This window comes from Colias philodice, chromosome 2, assembly GCF_061535455.1.
Source record: "Colias philodice isolate Cphi_HAF_F1 chromosome 2, ilColPhil1 Martin Lab GWU primary, whole genome shotgun sequence".
NCBI lineage: Eukaryota > Metazoa > Arthropoda > Insecta > Lepidoptera > Pieridae > Colias > Colias philodice.
The window spans coordinates 11,687,746-11,702,747 of NC_143087.1; the positions used below are offsets into that span (position 1 = coordinate 11,687,746).

The 15,002-nt window shown below is 35.2% G+C and overlaps 1 protein-coding gene and 1 long non-coding RNA gene across 6 annotated transcripts in view; both read right to left on the reverse strand.

Annotated features, from left to right (window-relative positions):
- The window catches only part of LOC149490773 (uncharacterized), an 819,148-nt gene that overhangs the window by 756,738 nt on the left and 47,408 nt on the right, over positions 1-15,002 (reverse strand). The gene's annotated exons all lie outside the window — the stretch shown is intronic.
- The window catches only part of sky (GTPase-activating protein skywalker), a 97,519-nt gene that overhangs the window by 36,960 nt on the left and 45,557 nt on the right, over positions 1-15,002 (reverse strand). For all 5 annotated transcript variants that reach the window (XM_089709048.1, XM_089709041.1, XM_089709056.1 and 2 more), the window contains exon 4: positions 7,498-7,702. In XM_089709048.1, the coding sequence (XP_089565174.1) occupies positions 7,498-7,702 (205 nt within the window). The remainder of the gene's footprint in view (positions 1-7,497; positions 7,703-15,002) is intronic.

The following is a 15,002-nucleotide window of genomic DNA, read 5'->3' on the forward strand; positions in this document are numbered from 1 at the left end:
AAATGAAAAGCAATTGTTCCAGAGAAGAGCCCCCGTACCATGATGTATAAAAATCAGTATCATTTTCAGCGCGGAAAAATGGCAGAGGCGAAAAGCAATCGTTCCGGAGAAGCCCCCGTACCATGTCTTAAAGCAGATTATACCCAGGGTGGAAAAATGATAAGGTCTCCTAATTATACGGGTCATCTAGCGCCTTCTCTTTCCCACACTGGAAATAATGCTGATATAAGAGATCATGGTCCTGAACAACGAGAGCAGCTACTCCCTAATTCAAATCATTCGAACATCATTGTAGACTTCATTTCACGATTTGTTTATGATTTCAGAGGTAATGATGAAATGCTTTCAGTTAAGAAAATAGGTTAACATTTGTAGATTATGTTCCGTTAAAATGAACTGAATCAATAAACAAATTCCCATATTTTCAATTAATAATGTGCCTTAACTTCAGATACGGCAAGATCGAAATAACTTTACGTACTTATAAGCCACATAACACACACAGCTAGGTAAAAATGATATATTCCACCGTAAAGTATCGTACAACATCGCTATATCAAATCAGTTTAACCACAAAGCCTCTTATACCTAACAAAATCTGTTTACAAAAGGATCAAGGGTGTCTTCGATACTTTTCCAAAGGCAAATATACCTTTGTATACTTTGAAATCCTTTTCGTACAACAGCCTCAGGCCATTCAGGTCTAAATCGCTTGGATCGGGTCAACGAAGGTTACACCCTCGACCTTTTCAGAGAAGGTATAATCCGAAAGATTCAACTTTGGAGAGCTCAATAAACGGATAAAGTGTTTTTCTAACTCGGGAGAAAATAGCATTTGAAGTGTTCCGAAGTATCTGAAATAACGACCTGTAGGGTTGGCTTTGTTATTGTTATCTTTAGAGTTGTTCCTAAAATAAGCTTTGTCGGTAAGCATAATAAATTTGGCAAAACGTATGCGAAAACATTTTCGGACGCTAAAGCTTATACTGTTGAATACGGACATGACAATATCGTAAAAAAGCTGCAAAACAAGTCCTTGAAATACAAATCGCTACAACGAAAACTCATGACCGAACAAAAAACACGACAAAAACAGTGCCTGCTTTCTTGATAACTTTTTGCGATGTCTATTTGATACGATAGCCGTTTTTACATTGTTACTGTGGCCGCTTTAAAAAGCAACGATGTAGAAAAACCTCACAGAGAACAACAAAAACTATTGTTTTTAAAAGAATACAAGAGTTATAGTGTAGAATAGGTTATAAGCAAAGAAAACGTTTTAGATGTTCTTCAGGAATATTGTAGTTTCTGTAACCATTTCGATTTTCAAAACAAAATCAAGATACATTTGACAAATCGTGCTTTCGGATGACATCATCTAAGCAGGTACTGCGTATAACACTAACAGTTGAAACAGTTATACAAACATCTTTACCTCAAGCCCTAACGTTCCTCGCTCTATTACCAAACACGTAAGCGTTTAATAAAGCCGACAATTACCGCGTCACCGTTTACGGTCGTCTCATATAGGCTAGAATTATGTCATACGACACCACAAGACGTCGTCCCTGACGGATAATATGAGTTTATTACAGCTAGAAACGAGAATATGGGCGAGGCGTGTATTGATCATGTAACTACATTCACCCTAGTGGGTCACAAGTGCTGTGCCATGAAACAATAAGCAATATTGTTAACTTCAACAATATTTAACGAGAACACTCCCAATGCATCAACTTTGACAACAAATGCAAACCAATCTATAAATAATTTTGAAATCCTGGGAAATATAACAGCAGAAATTGTAGCTAAACTCATTATAGTTCAAACGGAACAAAGGTAATTTTACTACGACAAAGCCTAGAAGCTTAAACAACTAAAAGGCATGCACGTAAAACCCATTACAGTAAATATCGGAACTAAAGCTATTAGAGAAAATATAATATCGTTATCGACCTTTGTATCAACACGAAACGAGTCTAGAACGGTAAAAAATATAAAACGAAGGTAAATTCAGACTGAGGTTATGTTGTAACACACGCAAACGTTTCTCCTGTCTACGCTGAGTGAATACCTTAGAGGGTGAATAAATTACAACATGACGTTTTATCTTGATTAATTTACCTTATGCATTTTAACACAATGACTGCATTACTCAAAATTACGTAAGACCAAATGTTGACCCAAAATAATAATAAGAGTGGACAAAGACTAAATAACCGTTACAAAACCTGCAGCTAAATCGCAAAAAGCATAAACCACAGTATTACCATTATTTCCTACAGTAAGGAATCGCCTTTGATGTCGCGCGATGCCTCCGCCAGCGTAGGTAATAACGCTGCCACACGAAAATACGCTAGGGTTGCAACAAATGGGAAATAAAACAATCGTGATTATTAATATTATGATGAAATCTTTATTCATATGTTCATTCAAAATAATTGCGATTATTAAATCTGATGTAATTATTTGTTCATAAATATATAATTACAGATATTGCACTGCTAAATATTATTTACGTGGACACTTTATTTTTGGATGTTCTTAATTGTATATTATAACATTTAACTAAGTAATGCATTCGCATTGGGATGTACAATCTGATTAGAAAATAATGAGGACAACATATACATAGCTTTGATTTTAATTCAACAGATACAATTAATACAATCTTTCTGAAATATTGTTTCCTTCTGGGATTTCAATGTAGATTTACATCCGTAAACCGAACAGTTTGTGCGCGCCATAATAGAATATGTAAGTACCTATGTATAATAAAATTATTACACAAAAAATACGACTGCGTCATCCTTTCGCGCTAGGTAAAGCAAACTAAGCGTGTTTGCTTTACGCGGCCCGCGTCGCCCGACCCCCGCCAGTTCCCCTCCGTTTCTCTGCACAAGTACATTCGTCGCACTTAGGGAATGCAAATCCGTTTACTTTACAAAATCCGGATTTTGAAAAACGGATTTATACAATAATCCGGAGAATCCGGATTTAGCGGATTTTGAATGAAAAATTTGACTTTTCCGTTTGAGACGTTGTGTATGTAAAATCAATAAAAAACATGAATCTTAGTTAAATCAAATGTATTTATATTTTTCAATACCTAGAAATTAACTAGACAAACTCTAAAATTCTAATAAAATAAAAACTTTTACACTTTGGTAAAGAAACATAAAGCAGACTCCTTGTCACATCCATCAGACATAAACATTATAACAAAACATTTAATATTTTCTTAGATAATAGAAACAACATAAATTGCAAACAGAGTTTTCATCATATATACAAACATATTAAAACGAAACAGCTTCAATTTTCTAAATCAGTAAGCAAAATCCTATTTTGCTTTTTCATTCTTTATTAGTAATGATGACAGTCTTTCCATCAGAGTTCTTATTTTTATCAAAATCAGTAATAACAAAATTCAAATTTTCATGAACACAACTACACACAAAGTATAACTTCAATAAACAAGATTCTACAAAGTTAAAAAAAAAACTTATTAATCATAGCTAAAATAAAACATTATAAATGGAAGCTACTCCAATAATTAGCCTGTCTTCACTCGAATACTCGAAGCTGCGTAAGCTGAAATACGTTCCAGTCGACGCTTCGAATGGTGATAAATTGTTGTAAACAAAAGTCAACAGTAATGCAATGTGATAAGATCTAAATTCAAACGTATTATTTCTAGGCCCGCTTCGCGACGTGTCGCGATTCGCGCCAAATTCGACTGCTTGCGCGGGAACGGGATGCAATTACAGTGCCATCTATCGTCTAACGCAAGAAACATTAGAACCTATAAATATTGTAATACTGTGCTAATATGTTCGAAATATCCGGATTCCATACTTTAAATCCGGATTTAAAAGCCTATTTAAATTCGTGCAAAATCCGGATTTATCGGATTTCGGGTAATCCGGATTGCATTCCCTAGTCGCACTACTGTAGGAAATAATGGTAATACTGTGCATAAACACTGCGTAATAATATAGGGCTCGAAGATAAAAACAATAATAAAGGGAGACTCAAGGACGGAACCAGGGAGGAGGTACGTGACATGGATGTAATCAAGCATTCGGCTTATTTCGCGAATAAAAAACTCAAACAGGAAGCCGAGTGGTCGTGCCCCAGCGCGCACGAGCAAATTTCACATAATGAGAGCTATTCAAGCTTTTTGTGAAGCCCTTTAACCTTTTAGTCGTGAATGGATTAGGTTTCCATTCAGTCGTTTAATTGAATTAATTGAATTATACTTTAGGACTTTCCAGGTGAGCTTTTGAGTGCTATAGTAATTTTAAATACTAAATCTACTACAGCGTATATGAACCTTATTTTTATAGTAATCATTGTCGTTTTAAATATTTTATTTACTAGTGCAGGTTTTCAGAAAAAAGTGCAAAAAATCGAATGATTCATCATCAAACTGGTGTTCTTTCGTTGAATTCGTAAACAACGCCCAACAATATAAAAAGATCACGGGGCAGTCGATGCTTGTAAATACGTGGTACTGGCGTACAGCCAGCCACTAAAACGGTGTAGGCCCCTGTTTATATCAGAATACCGTTAAAAAGCGACATTTTTTTTAAACACGTGTAATGTATTTTTGATATATGTACCTGTAATCGCTACCTATTTCGTTCATTATGTTTAGTTGAAACTAAAAATTGTAGTGTTCATCGTTCTCTTCATGAAGTCTTTGCATTGCTTTATTATCGTATATAGTAAGTAGTATAAATGCAATCATAGTTTTAAAAGTATCCCTTTAGACATCTTCCTCTTTTCCTTCTATTTCTGCCCAATATATCACCAAGTTCAAAGCGTATCTTTTCCTCCTATACATTTCGAGTTTTGGGTCTGCCCAACCAAACTACACGCTGTATACTTTGATGTATAGCGAACTCTTGACTGTGATCCAGTTGAAACTGGCGATACTGATAATGAACACAGTGTCACGGCCACGCGTCTCGGATTATTTGAACATAATCTGTGTGACATTGACGCGACCAGCTGCGGCAACGGAATGTATTGTGGCCAATATCGCTTGTTTTCATTGCCCGGTGAAAGATTTAGCAGCGACGCTGATAACAAATAGCTTTGTTTGTTATTCAACAAGCTTATTAAAACGGCGTCTATATTTGCTTTGTTTATTTACCATGACGTGTGGATTTTTATTTTAATGTATCGATCAAAACAATAGAAACTAAAAGAGCATTAGCAAACCATTATCACTCTTAGATTGCCATCTCATCTAAAACCATGTACATCCTCATTAATGTATACCATGAGACATCTAATGCATAGCTTTTTCTCTTGGGAACCAACATTAAATTAGGTTAGCGAGAACATTGAAGGAAATTGTCACTTATTCATCCGGCGGTTGAATTCATCGCGCTAGCTACGTACATAGTCAATTGATGTGTATTTCTAAGCAAATATAATGGAGTTCTCACATCGACAGGTGCATTACCGAACTTGACGTCATAAACCGCTCTGATTTAATAACCGGGAGTGAACGATATCGTTGCAAAAATAACCATGTGCCATATTGGTCGCATTCCAGACAATCATACGAACGAGATTCTAAAAGTGCGACGTACGAAATTGACATAACGACGGACGCGATGCAAATCTGTGGCGTGTCGACGTCAAGAATTAACGATGGCATTTGTTAGATAAGCATCTTTATTTCAAGGTAGGAGAGTCAAAATCAGCTTCCAAGATGATTGTCAGGGCAGGATAGCTCATACGGGCTATAGGGGATCGTATTGCAAAGGATTAAGGTACGAAACAGTTCAGAGGTGTAATGGCGATGATATAGTGAATACAGACATGCGGAGCAATTTGCCTATTGCTGGTTCAATTATCGCCCCCCGCACTCATTACGGAATTAAGGCGAGTGTCTGTAAATTTTGTGACGCCTCTGCAATTTGCGTGAATTGAGAGGATGCCATGTAACCGGTTGTTACCTGACATATACCGATCTTGTTCAATTAAATTATTGCTGCTTACAACTTAAAGGATATTACACTAAATTTGAGCATATTATCCAACTCAAATATGCAAATAAAGTTCAATTTATGAAGTAAATTTTAACATTACAGTATGATAAGATCTAAAAAACACAGTTCAGAAGTTGATGATGTTTTAGATCATACAAAAAGTACAACACTGCTACCGAAATATAAATTCAAAATACATCGTTTCTACAAAATAAATAGTGAATGATATTTTATGAAAGCCCATAACTCTGGAACAAGCAATAAAGCCGAATGGCAGGCCACTAATAAATTGGACCGCGGCAATAAAATTAACGGCTTCCATTCAACACGTCACCGCCATGCACCAGCTTGTGGAAATGTGACGTTCATCTCATTTAACTAATGGAACTAATTTAATTTCGATTAACGAGGTATTTTGATTAAACAATTTGCTATACATACGAATGTATAAAATGCGAAACTCTGTCTTATCTGTTGCCCTTTCACGGCTTAACCGATTTAAATGAAATTTTGAAAAGAAAATTGTTGACGAACCAGCATGGAACAAAGGAAATTTCTTACAAAAATCAGCCTCCAAAGAGGTGAGATAAGTTATGATTGTTCTTACTGATTTCTAATCGAAGTGGAAAATCAATAATATCAATGTAAGTAGAAAACACGTTATCTAATGGTTGGCTTGATTTCTTTTAACAGTATGATCAAAAACGAATCATAAAGTGTGATAAGATAATTTATTTTTATAAAATTGATGTAGTCTAAATTTGTAAATGTATTAAAATACAAAAATAACCCCCATGTCGGTTTCAATAACCATTGCAACTATCTATTCAAGTTTATCGAACGGATAACAATTTTATAACTTTTATCAGGTTCTTAATTTAAAAGCAATGATAATATTGATCCGAATTTACAACCATGCAATGCAAATACAATATATGGCATATTTGTTATTGCGATATTTGCATTGATAACAATAATTACTCAATTACATTTTAGTGATATCACTACGTTGGGAAAAGAGCGAGATTTTTTTAATTTAAAACTAAATTTTCAACTCATCTAGGTATACAATTTAATTTGAGCTTTATTCGATACAAACGTTATGAGTAAAAAAACATTTCCGAATATAAAGAAATATTTCATACAATAACAGTGATACCAACACGATTCTTTCTATGGTTCTTGGAACTAAGTTTCTGTTAGAATTCTAAAGGGGATCTCAACTAATAAATTTCAATTTATGGAAGCCACAACGTTTAAACATATACCGGTTCTAGGTAGATTTATTTTGTTCTTTTAGTTACAATAAAATGTACACATCCAAGCATATAGTGAAGCAGAGTAAAATAAATGAATATTCAAGTTGCAGACATAATTTCAACACGTACCTGTAATCTGTATGTCTTTATTATGTTCATCATCTCTAATCTATACATATATGGCATGGTCTCTGATCCTAAATTTTACCAAAATTGGCAACACCACTCACCTGGCATGAAGTGCAGCAGAGCAGCCGTGATGGGATACAGGCTGGGGCTGTAAGTGATGTCCGGGCACGCGTAGCCCAGCACGGACACCACGCGGTCGGCCACCGCGCGACCCTTGCGAGTCAGGTGGTAGCCGAGACAGTGTGTCGCCTCCACGAAAGGCGGCAGCATGATCGGCTTGTCCGGCAGCTCCACTGTGCCGAACACCTGTAACAATACATATGACTGATATAGAACTTGGTCATCAAAATAATATTGTAATAGTCGATGATACAATTTTGTCGAGCAACAAATAATAGTACCGTTCGTTATAAATGAATGGCCAATTTAAAAATAACATTATAGTTTATATCCACTTAAGATACAATGTGATAAAAACAAAACAAAAATACGAATAAATGTCTGTTTTAAATCCATTGAAAAATCTTTAATGATTATTAACACCAATTAGCTTAAGCAATTTATAGTTTTCCTATTAAATTAGTCCCTTATCTATTTATGTGAGTGCCCATGTTTAATTGATTTTAAAATAAAAATTGCTTCAGTATAAAAGCGTAGGCATTATAGAAAACTTTTAATACGTACTATCGGAAAATGAAAGCCAGCAGCTTCTATTCATAGCTATGAATTTCTATAGAAATAATACGGAATTACGGAACTCTCAATGCTATCGCTGAATCGCTGTATTCAAGTGGGATTATCTCCTCAACAGAGAAATCTAGCTTCGAATCTCAACCACTTCTTATTTATTCTTACTGTATAATTTACATCTACACTCTTAGCAACAAAGTAATATAATACTAGTTCTATATAATTTCCCTTTCGTATGAATTACTCAATCAGACCATAGTTTTACATTCATATTTCACATTCTTTTATATGCATACACATCTACATCCACTCAAACACACACACACACACACACATACACACACATTCACTTACACAAACGCAGACACAAACATACTCAATACACATACGCACACACACTAACTTATGCCCACACATAATCACTCGACTCCTTTCATGTTCATAAGTTAAGATATCAATTAGTTAATTTACTTTTATATTCTTTATATCCGAACTTAAAAATCAATTTCGTTGACTAAGTTGTGATGACCACCTTAAGATGTTTTTTCTTATATTATATAAATTATATGGGGAAGAAACTGATATCTTTAATACAGGTTACCTACTCGGTAATCTAGCAAAGATGCCAGTCTCGAACCGTTGATTGATATATACCTATCATTATACAGTTACCACAAATGTATTTAGCTCTAAGGTTAGGTTAAGTTAAGACTGAATAAACGAATTTGAATTTGAATTTGAATAGTTAGACAGAGATATCTAAGTCACTTCCCATGTAATCACACTTGGCTAACTATGTCGCCAAGTCAGGAAACTAGATGGGAATTTAATTGATTGCGCGTTACTAATAATTTGTCCGGTATTTTTACGACTATCAACTCCTTCGAGTACGTAACTAATTATGTAAAAAAAAGGGTAGAATAGGACAATTCTATTTCAAATAGAGTCCTTAAAACTCGGATTCACACGACTACTGCATTATTTTTCCTGATCACAAATAAAAGGCATATCACTACACAAAATAAAATGCCAAAAATCAAAATATCGATATCTCAATATTCGCATCCTCAATTATCGAGCAGCTTATAATTGGAGCGAGCTGGAACATTCCACAAAAGGATGTTATTGCAAAAATCATGTACCTACAGCACCTCCGTGCAAATTGATACAGTAAACACCTTTAAATCTCTTATCCAATCTGTCGTGGACAATCGCGAGTCGTGATTATCCACTTTGCGGCAAGGCCGGGCAGACTGGACTGGTACAAATTACACCTTTCATATACATATGGAATACTACAATGAATGCTCAATTTGTTCTTGTCCAAAGTACGCATGGTGGTAAAATTTAGAGTTCCAAAGTGGAAAAATCGTATCAAATTTTAGTGATGACTTGAACAGAGTTGGAAATTCTAAGAGCACTACACAACCAAGAATAAAAAAGGTTAATAAGATATTTTTAGACCTTTCTAATGTTGCCATTTTATTAATTGAATTCTTGATAAATTGCATACTTATTTTAGATGGTTTAACAAATGATCATGTATCTTGTGCAAGATTAAAAAATTTTAAATCATAAGCTTAATGTAATAAACACAGAAAACTTCCACAAGAATATTAAAGATTTACAACATAATAACCATTTAGAACAACTCATATTATCTCAACACTAAATAGTACAATCCGTGACGTATGCATTCGCAACACCACGGCATTGTTCACCATATGCACAGCGTTGCGTATCTGTGGCATTGTTATTATCTTATCACCATATAAGATAAGTAAGAACTGAAATATTCTCCCAAAATATCTCCTAACCATCTTTATCGCAATCACCGGTTCTGATTGGCCGCTTGGATCAATATTTTCGTCGGTGGCGATAAGTATACATACGAATGGCTGAGGAAAATTTTAGCATTCATTAAATATTTGCTATTGAAACGGTCATTTAAAGGTATGCTGACTTCTTGTTCTTGAAACACAAATTGTCCTCTATCTTGAACATGCTCGTTTAAACTTGACAAAGGTAATTATCGATATTGAAGGTTAACCAAAAAGGGGTGGTTCGTGTCCCACTGACCATTGCAAAACGGGTTCATCGAACGCTAATCTCGCGTTAGATAAGAGCATTGACAACTCCAACGTTGCCTCGAAGATTGAACGCGTTGCGTAAATCCAACGGAGCAACGACCGAGCCGACCGAACTGTTTGTAAATGCGGCGAATGATAAATAACGTGAATACGCACCAATAACAGTCCGTCACTGTGACAAAAATCCGAAAAGACCCGGTTCTTGGATGGTGCCAGATCTAAAAATAACCATCAACAGTGCTCATGAATTCGCGAAGATAGTTCTCGGGATTAAGAATAACGATGAATATAAATCAGGGATAATTTTAGCGTCCTTTTATTGTACGAGTTACGAATAAATGAACTAAAAATAGTTTTTGTAAAGCATTTATAATGCGGCATCGGTAAACCAGTATCAGCCATTCAAGACAAAAATAGTATTGCACCGGATTAGGTGCGTCCTTGACACGAATATGAATACCCGATTACGAGCGCTGAAGTTAAAAACGGCTTTTTCCCTATTTGATATTGGATTAACGTGATAATGAGACATGCGAAACCTTTGAAGTCGAAATGAGTATTTGGAATTTCTCATGTGTACAAACCCGACTAAGATGCATGTTAAAATACAACAAATTACCCATAAATTAAATAAATATCTACTATAATTTCTCAGAACACACAGTTGAATTGAAACAACCACGAAACAAAGAAACGGGAAGTACACACCTCTTAACAGCCGCATTAAGCCGTCTTATTACTCTTACAAATTGATGACACCAATTTGCGAAACAGTTTAGTTTAAAAAAGAGCGTGTGTGCCGAGCACACGTGTCAGAAGTGAAACTTCTTTGACAAGATTCAAAGATACCAGAATCATCGCCTTGCTCCATGACGTGACGGTATTGCCATGACGCTACCTTGAAATTTAACTTTCAACGCGCCTAAAGAAGTTTCACTTTACACCTGAATTTCTTGAACACCTGAAATGAATTTAAAACGATCTCAATTCTCATTTGGCTGCTCTTAAGAGCCTAAAGCGAGTGGTTTTCAGCGTGCCTTTCCTCGTCGACCTATTTCCATTTGAAGCGGCCATACAACGCAGTCTTTTATAATGAATACTTTGACTTTTTTCCGACCTGTTCCGCGTAACGTGCAATTAAATTACTATAGGTAACTACATGTTAAGAAATAATTTACGGAGAATAACTGGTTATAATGTTTGTTGCTTTGATATAGTTTCATTTGTTTGGATGAAAAGAAATGTTTGAGTAAACAATGATATCAAAGCAAAGATAAGGAAAATTATATCAGCGCCGTCTGTGAACGTCTAAAATATTATAATACATATATTGAAGGAGCTTTGCTTATATTCAGATGACAACATAGAAAATATTTATGCTTGCCTTTACGACCAATGGTCAATAAAAAGTGAAGTCCCATGTCCCCAGTGGGGTAAGGGGCAGATGAATATACATCAATTTCACTGATCGATTTTTTTTAGGGACAAGTAGGTGATCAGCCTTCTGTGTCCTGCCAGACCGAGACATTTTTTTTTCTTCGTCTCCACCGGGAATCGAACCCAGGGGCCAGGACCCTTCGGCTCTACGCTCATGCGTCAACCACTGTGCCAAGGAGGCAGTCAAATGGTCAATACTATGAATAAATTTCTCCAATTTTCAAAATCAACATGACAAGGCTTATATAGTCATGACGTAGTTTTTCGTTGACCGTAGAGAGGGGGCCCATTTTTTATTTGCCTCTGGATCTAACTACCATAGCAATGCTATAAACTTTAATATACGAGCAAATAGTACAAACTCTTGAAGCAATCCCAAATATCTTTCAACTCCGCTTACACAAAGGCATTGGCCAGATGTCGAACTGAATTCCTATAGGGCAATGTGTTCCCAATACTTACAATAAACTACAACATGAGACGTAATCATATTTTGCAATGCAATCGTTTGATGTAGAGCAGTACCGAAATACTATTTGTAATTTGTTACTATAGTAGAGGTTTCTATACATCTGCAGTTAAATTTATTTGATTGGAGATCTTACAGAAACAATTACAGGACTCAGGAGTATATATAAATTAATGACATAAACAATAATAACAATAACTTACTAATCTTTTTTATATGCTCAAAATTCGTAAAAAGCAAAAAAAAAGACAAAATGACTTTTCAATCGTATTACTTACTTAAATCTCGCAAATCGTACTTAATCATCACCTCATTTTACGTAGGTTGTTTCCCTTCTAAAAATAAAGTCATGTGACGTCACATCCAATTAACTGTTTACTCCATGTGATAGAATCAATTTCCATAAGAAAACAGGCCCCACAATCGCACGACCACGCCCTCCGTCCTTCATACAGTCAAGGCCATCAACTCCTGCGCACGATGTGTTTGCACACAACAAACTTGTTTTGTTGTTTACCTACGCTTTCTTGTTGAACGTTAATATAATTAAAAATATGTATAAGTTGTTCACAAAGTTACTTACAATTTACGAAAAAAAATGTTCAACTATGTTTTCAAATCCTGGAATAAACCGGCATTTTTATTTGTCTTGAACTTTAAATATGGTTATGAAAACTGCGATCGCGAATCCCATTGACCACCGAGCGCCCCGATCGGGGCGCGACACAATAGATTTTCTATTGTGTCTGTGATTCCGGGGACTGATGGATTAAAGTTTGCTTTTTGTGTTGTTCACATTAAAATGTGCGCCGTCATTTTTATTTCTGTGTGAAGCCTATTATTAATTTAATCTCTGGTATTATGAATCTACTCCATTAATCACAAACAGCATGACAATTTGCCTCAACATTATAAATACACTAATAGGCGTGGGATGGCACTATTAGTTATTATAAAATAAAAAAGTATTGTATAGTCATAGAGTAGGTATTTTTTATTATATTATTACCGCTTATTTTGTCATTCATGAATACTATAATTCACACTTCAAGATGTTATATCGTTCTCATATTAATATTAAACAGATATATTGAAAACAAATCATCAAGTTAATTAGTGTTCTTACTTCTTACCTATTATTAACTAACAATTATACCTATTGATAAAGGATACACATTACATAGTTATGAAAGAATACGATAATAAAATGTTAAATACCAAGAACTCCATTGTTAACAATATCAATAACATAATAACAATACAAATTATTTAAATTATAAGAAAGCATATAAATATTTTCATTTGTATGGAGCAATTAAATTCACTAGTGCGCAAACTAACATCGATAATATGCAATATTAAACATATTTAGGGCCGATTTTTCAATGCTTGGATAAAACTTATTCGTCGAATAATGTATAAAACGACCATTTTAAAAACGTATTCCAATTGCCCGTATTTGACAGTTTACGTGACATTTTAACATTATCGTGTAATACTTTATTGGACGGATAAGTTTTATCCGAGCATTGAAAAATCGGCCCTTATTTGAATGTTTTATTATAATATTATGAAACAGTACGGCTATTTGCTCTATCTATACTAATATTACAAAGCTGAAGAGTTTGTTTTGAACGCGCTGATCTCAGGAACTAGATCCGATTTGAAAAATTCTTTCGGAGTTAGATAGTCCATTTATCGAGGAAGACTATAAGCTATATATCATCTCGTTACGACCAACTGGAGCGGAGGACTGCGGGTAAATTCGCGGAGCACAGCTAGTATTCGTATAAAATACGAATTGTTTCGATTTATTGTTTTTAAAGTGAACAATTAGAGTGAGGCTACTTTAACAGCCTGCAATCTTTCAAACGGAATTTCCTTTACGTATTTAGTTCCATATATGTTTGACTTCCAGTATATAATATACTAACACGTAACAAAGACCAACTTTGACCACTTGCGCGGGCGTCTTTAGCCACGGTTAGTATCACCACATTATACGGTACCACAAACACGTGACACATCAGATTATACTAGCGTGCTGTCCGCGGCTTCGCCCGCTTTGTCTAAGCCCAATAAATCCTTCCTTCCTACTAATATTATAAATGCGAAAGTTTGTGAGGATGGATGTGTGTATGTGTATGAATGTATGATTGTTTGTTACTCTTTCCGGTAAATACTACTGAACCGATTACAATGAAATTTAGCACACATATAGAGGGTAACTTGGATTAACATTTAACACATAGGATAGGTTTTATCCCGGAAATCCCACGGGAACGGGAACTATGCGGGTTTTTCTTTAAAAACACGGGCGGAGGGCTAGTGATATACTAAAACCTTCCTCAAGAATCACTCTAGATCTATTAAAAAAACCGCATTAAAGTCGATTTCGAAGTTTTAAAGTTTTAAGCATACATAGAGACAGAGACAGCGACTTTGTTTTATACTATGTAGTGATGATACGTACAATACACACGGGAGTTGAAGTCCTAATTAGCGGACCCAGCCCCTACACGACCTCTTGCGCTCAATCAACGATGTTAGTGAACTTAGCAGATCATTTTTAGCAGATCAAAAAAAAAAATGTGAGTTCTTATCGCGTGCAGTTGAGTTCTACAGTTTCTGATACTTTTTAGAAATAGTTCTGGCGGTTTTACCTTAAAAAACGACATTTGAAAAAATGATCTGCCAACTTCCCGTAGTAGATAATTTTTAGCAGATCAAAAAAAATGTGAGTTCTTATCGCGTGCAGTTGAGTTCTACAGTTCCTGATACTTTTTAGAAATAGTTCTGGCGTTTTTACCTAACAAACGACATTTGAAAAAACCCGACCTGGACCCGGCTAAGACGTAACCCGTGTAACCCGTGATGCTAAGACGTAATGCTACGACGTGATGCTACGACGTGATGCTAC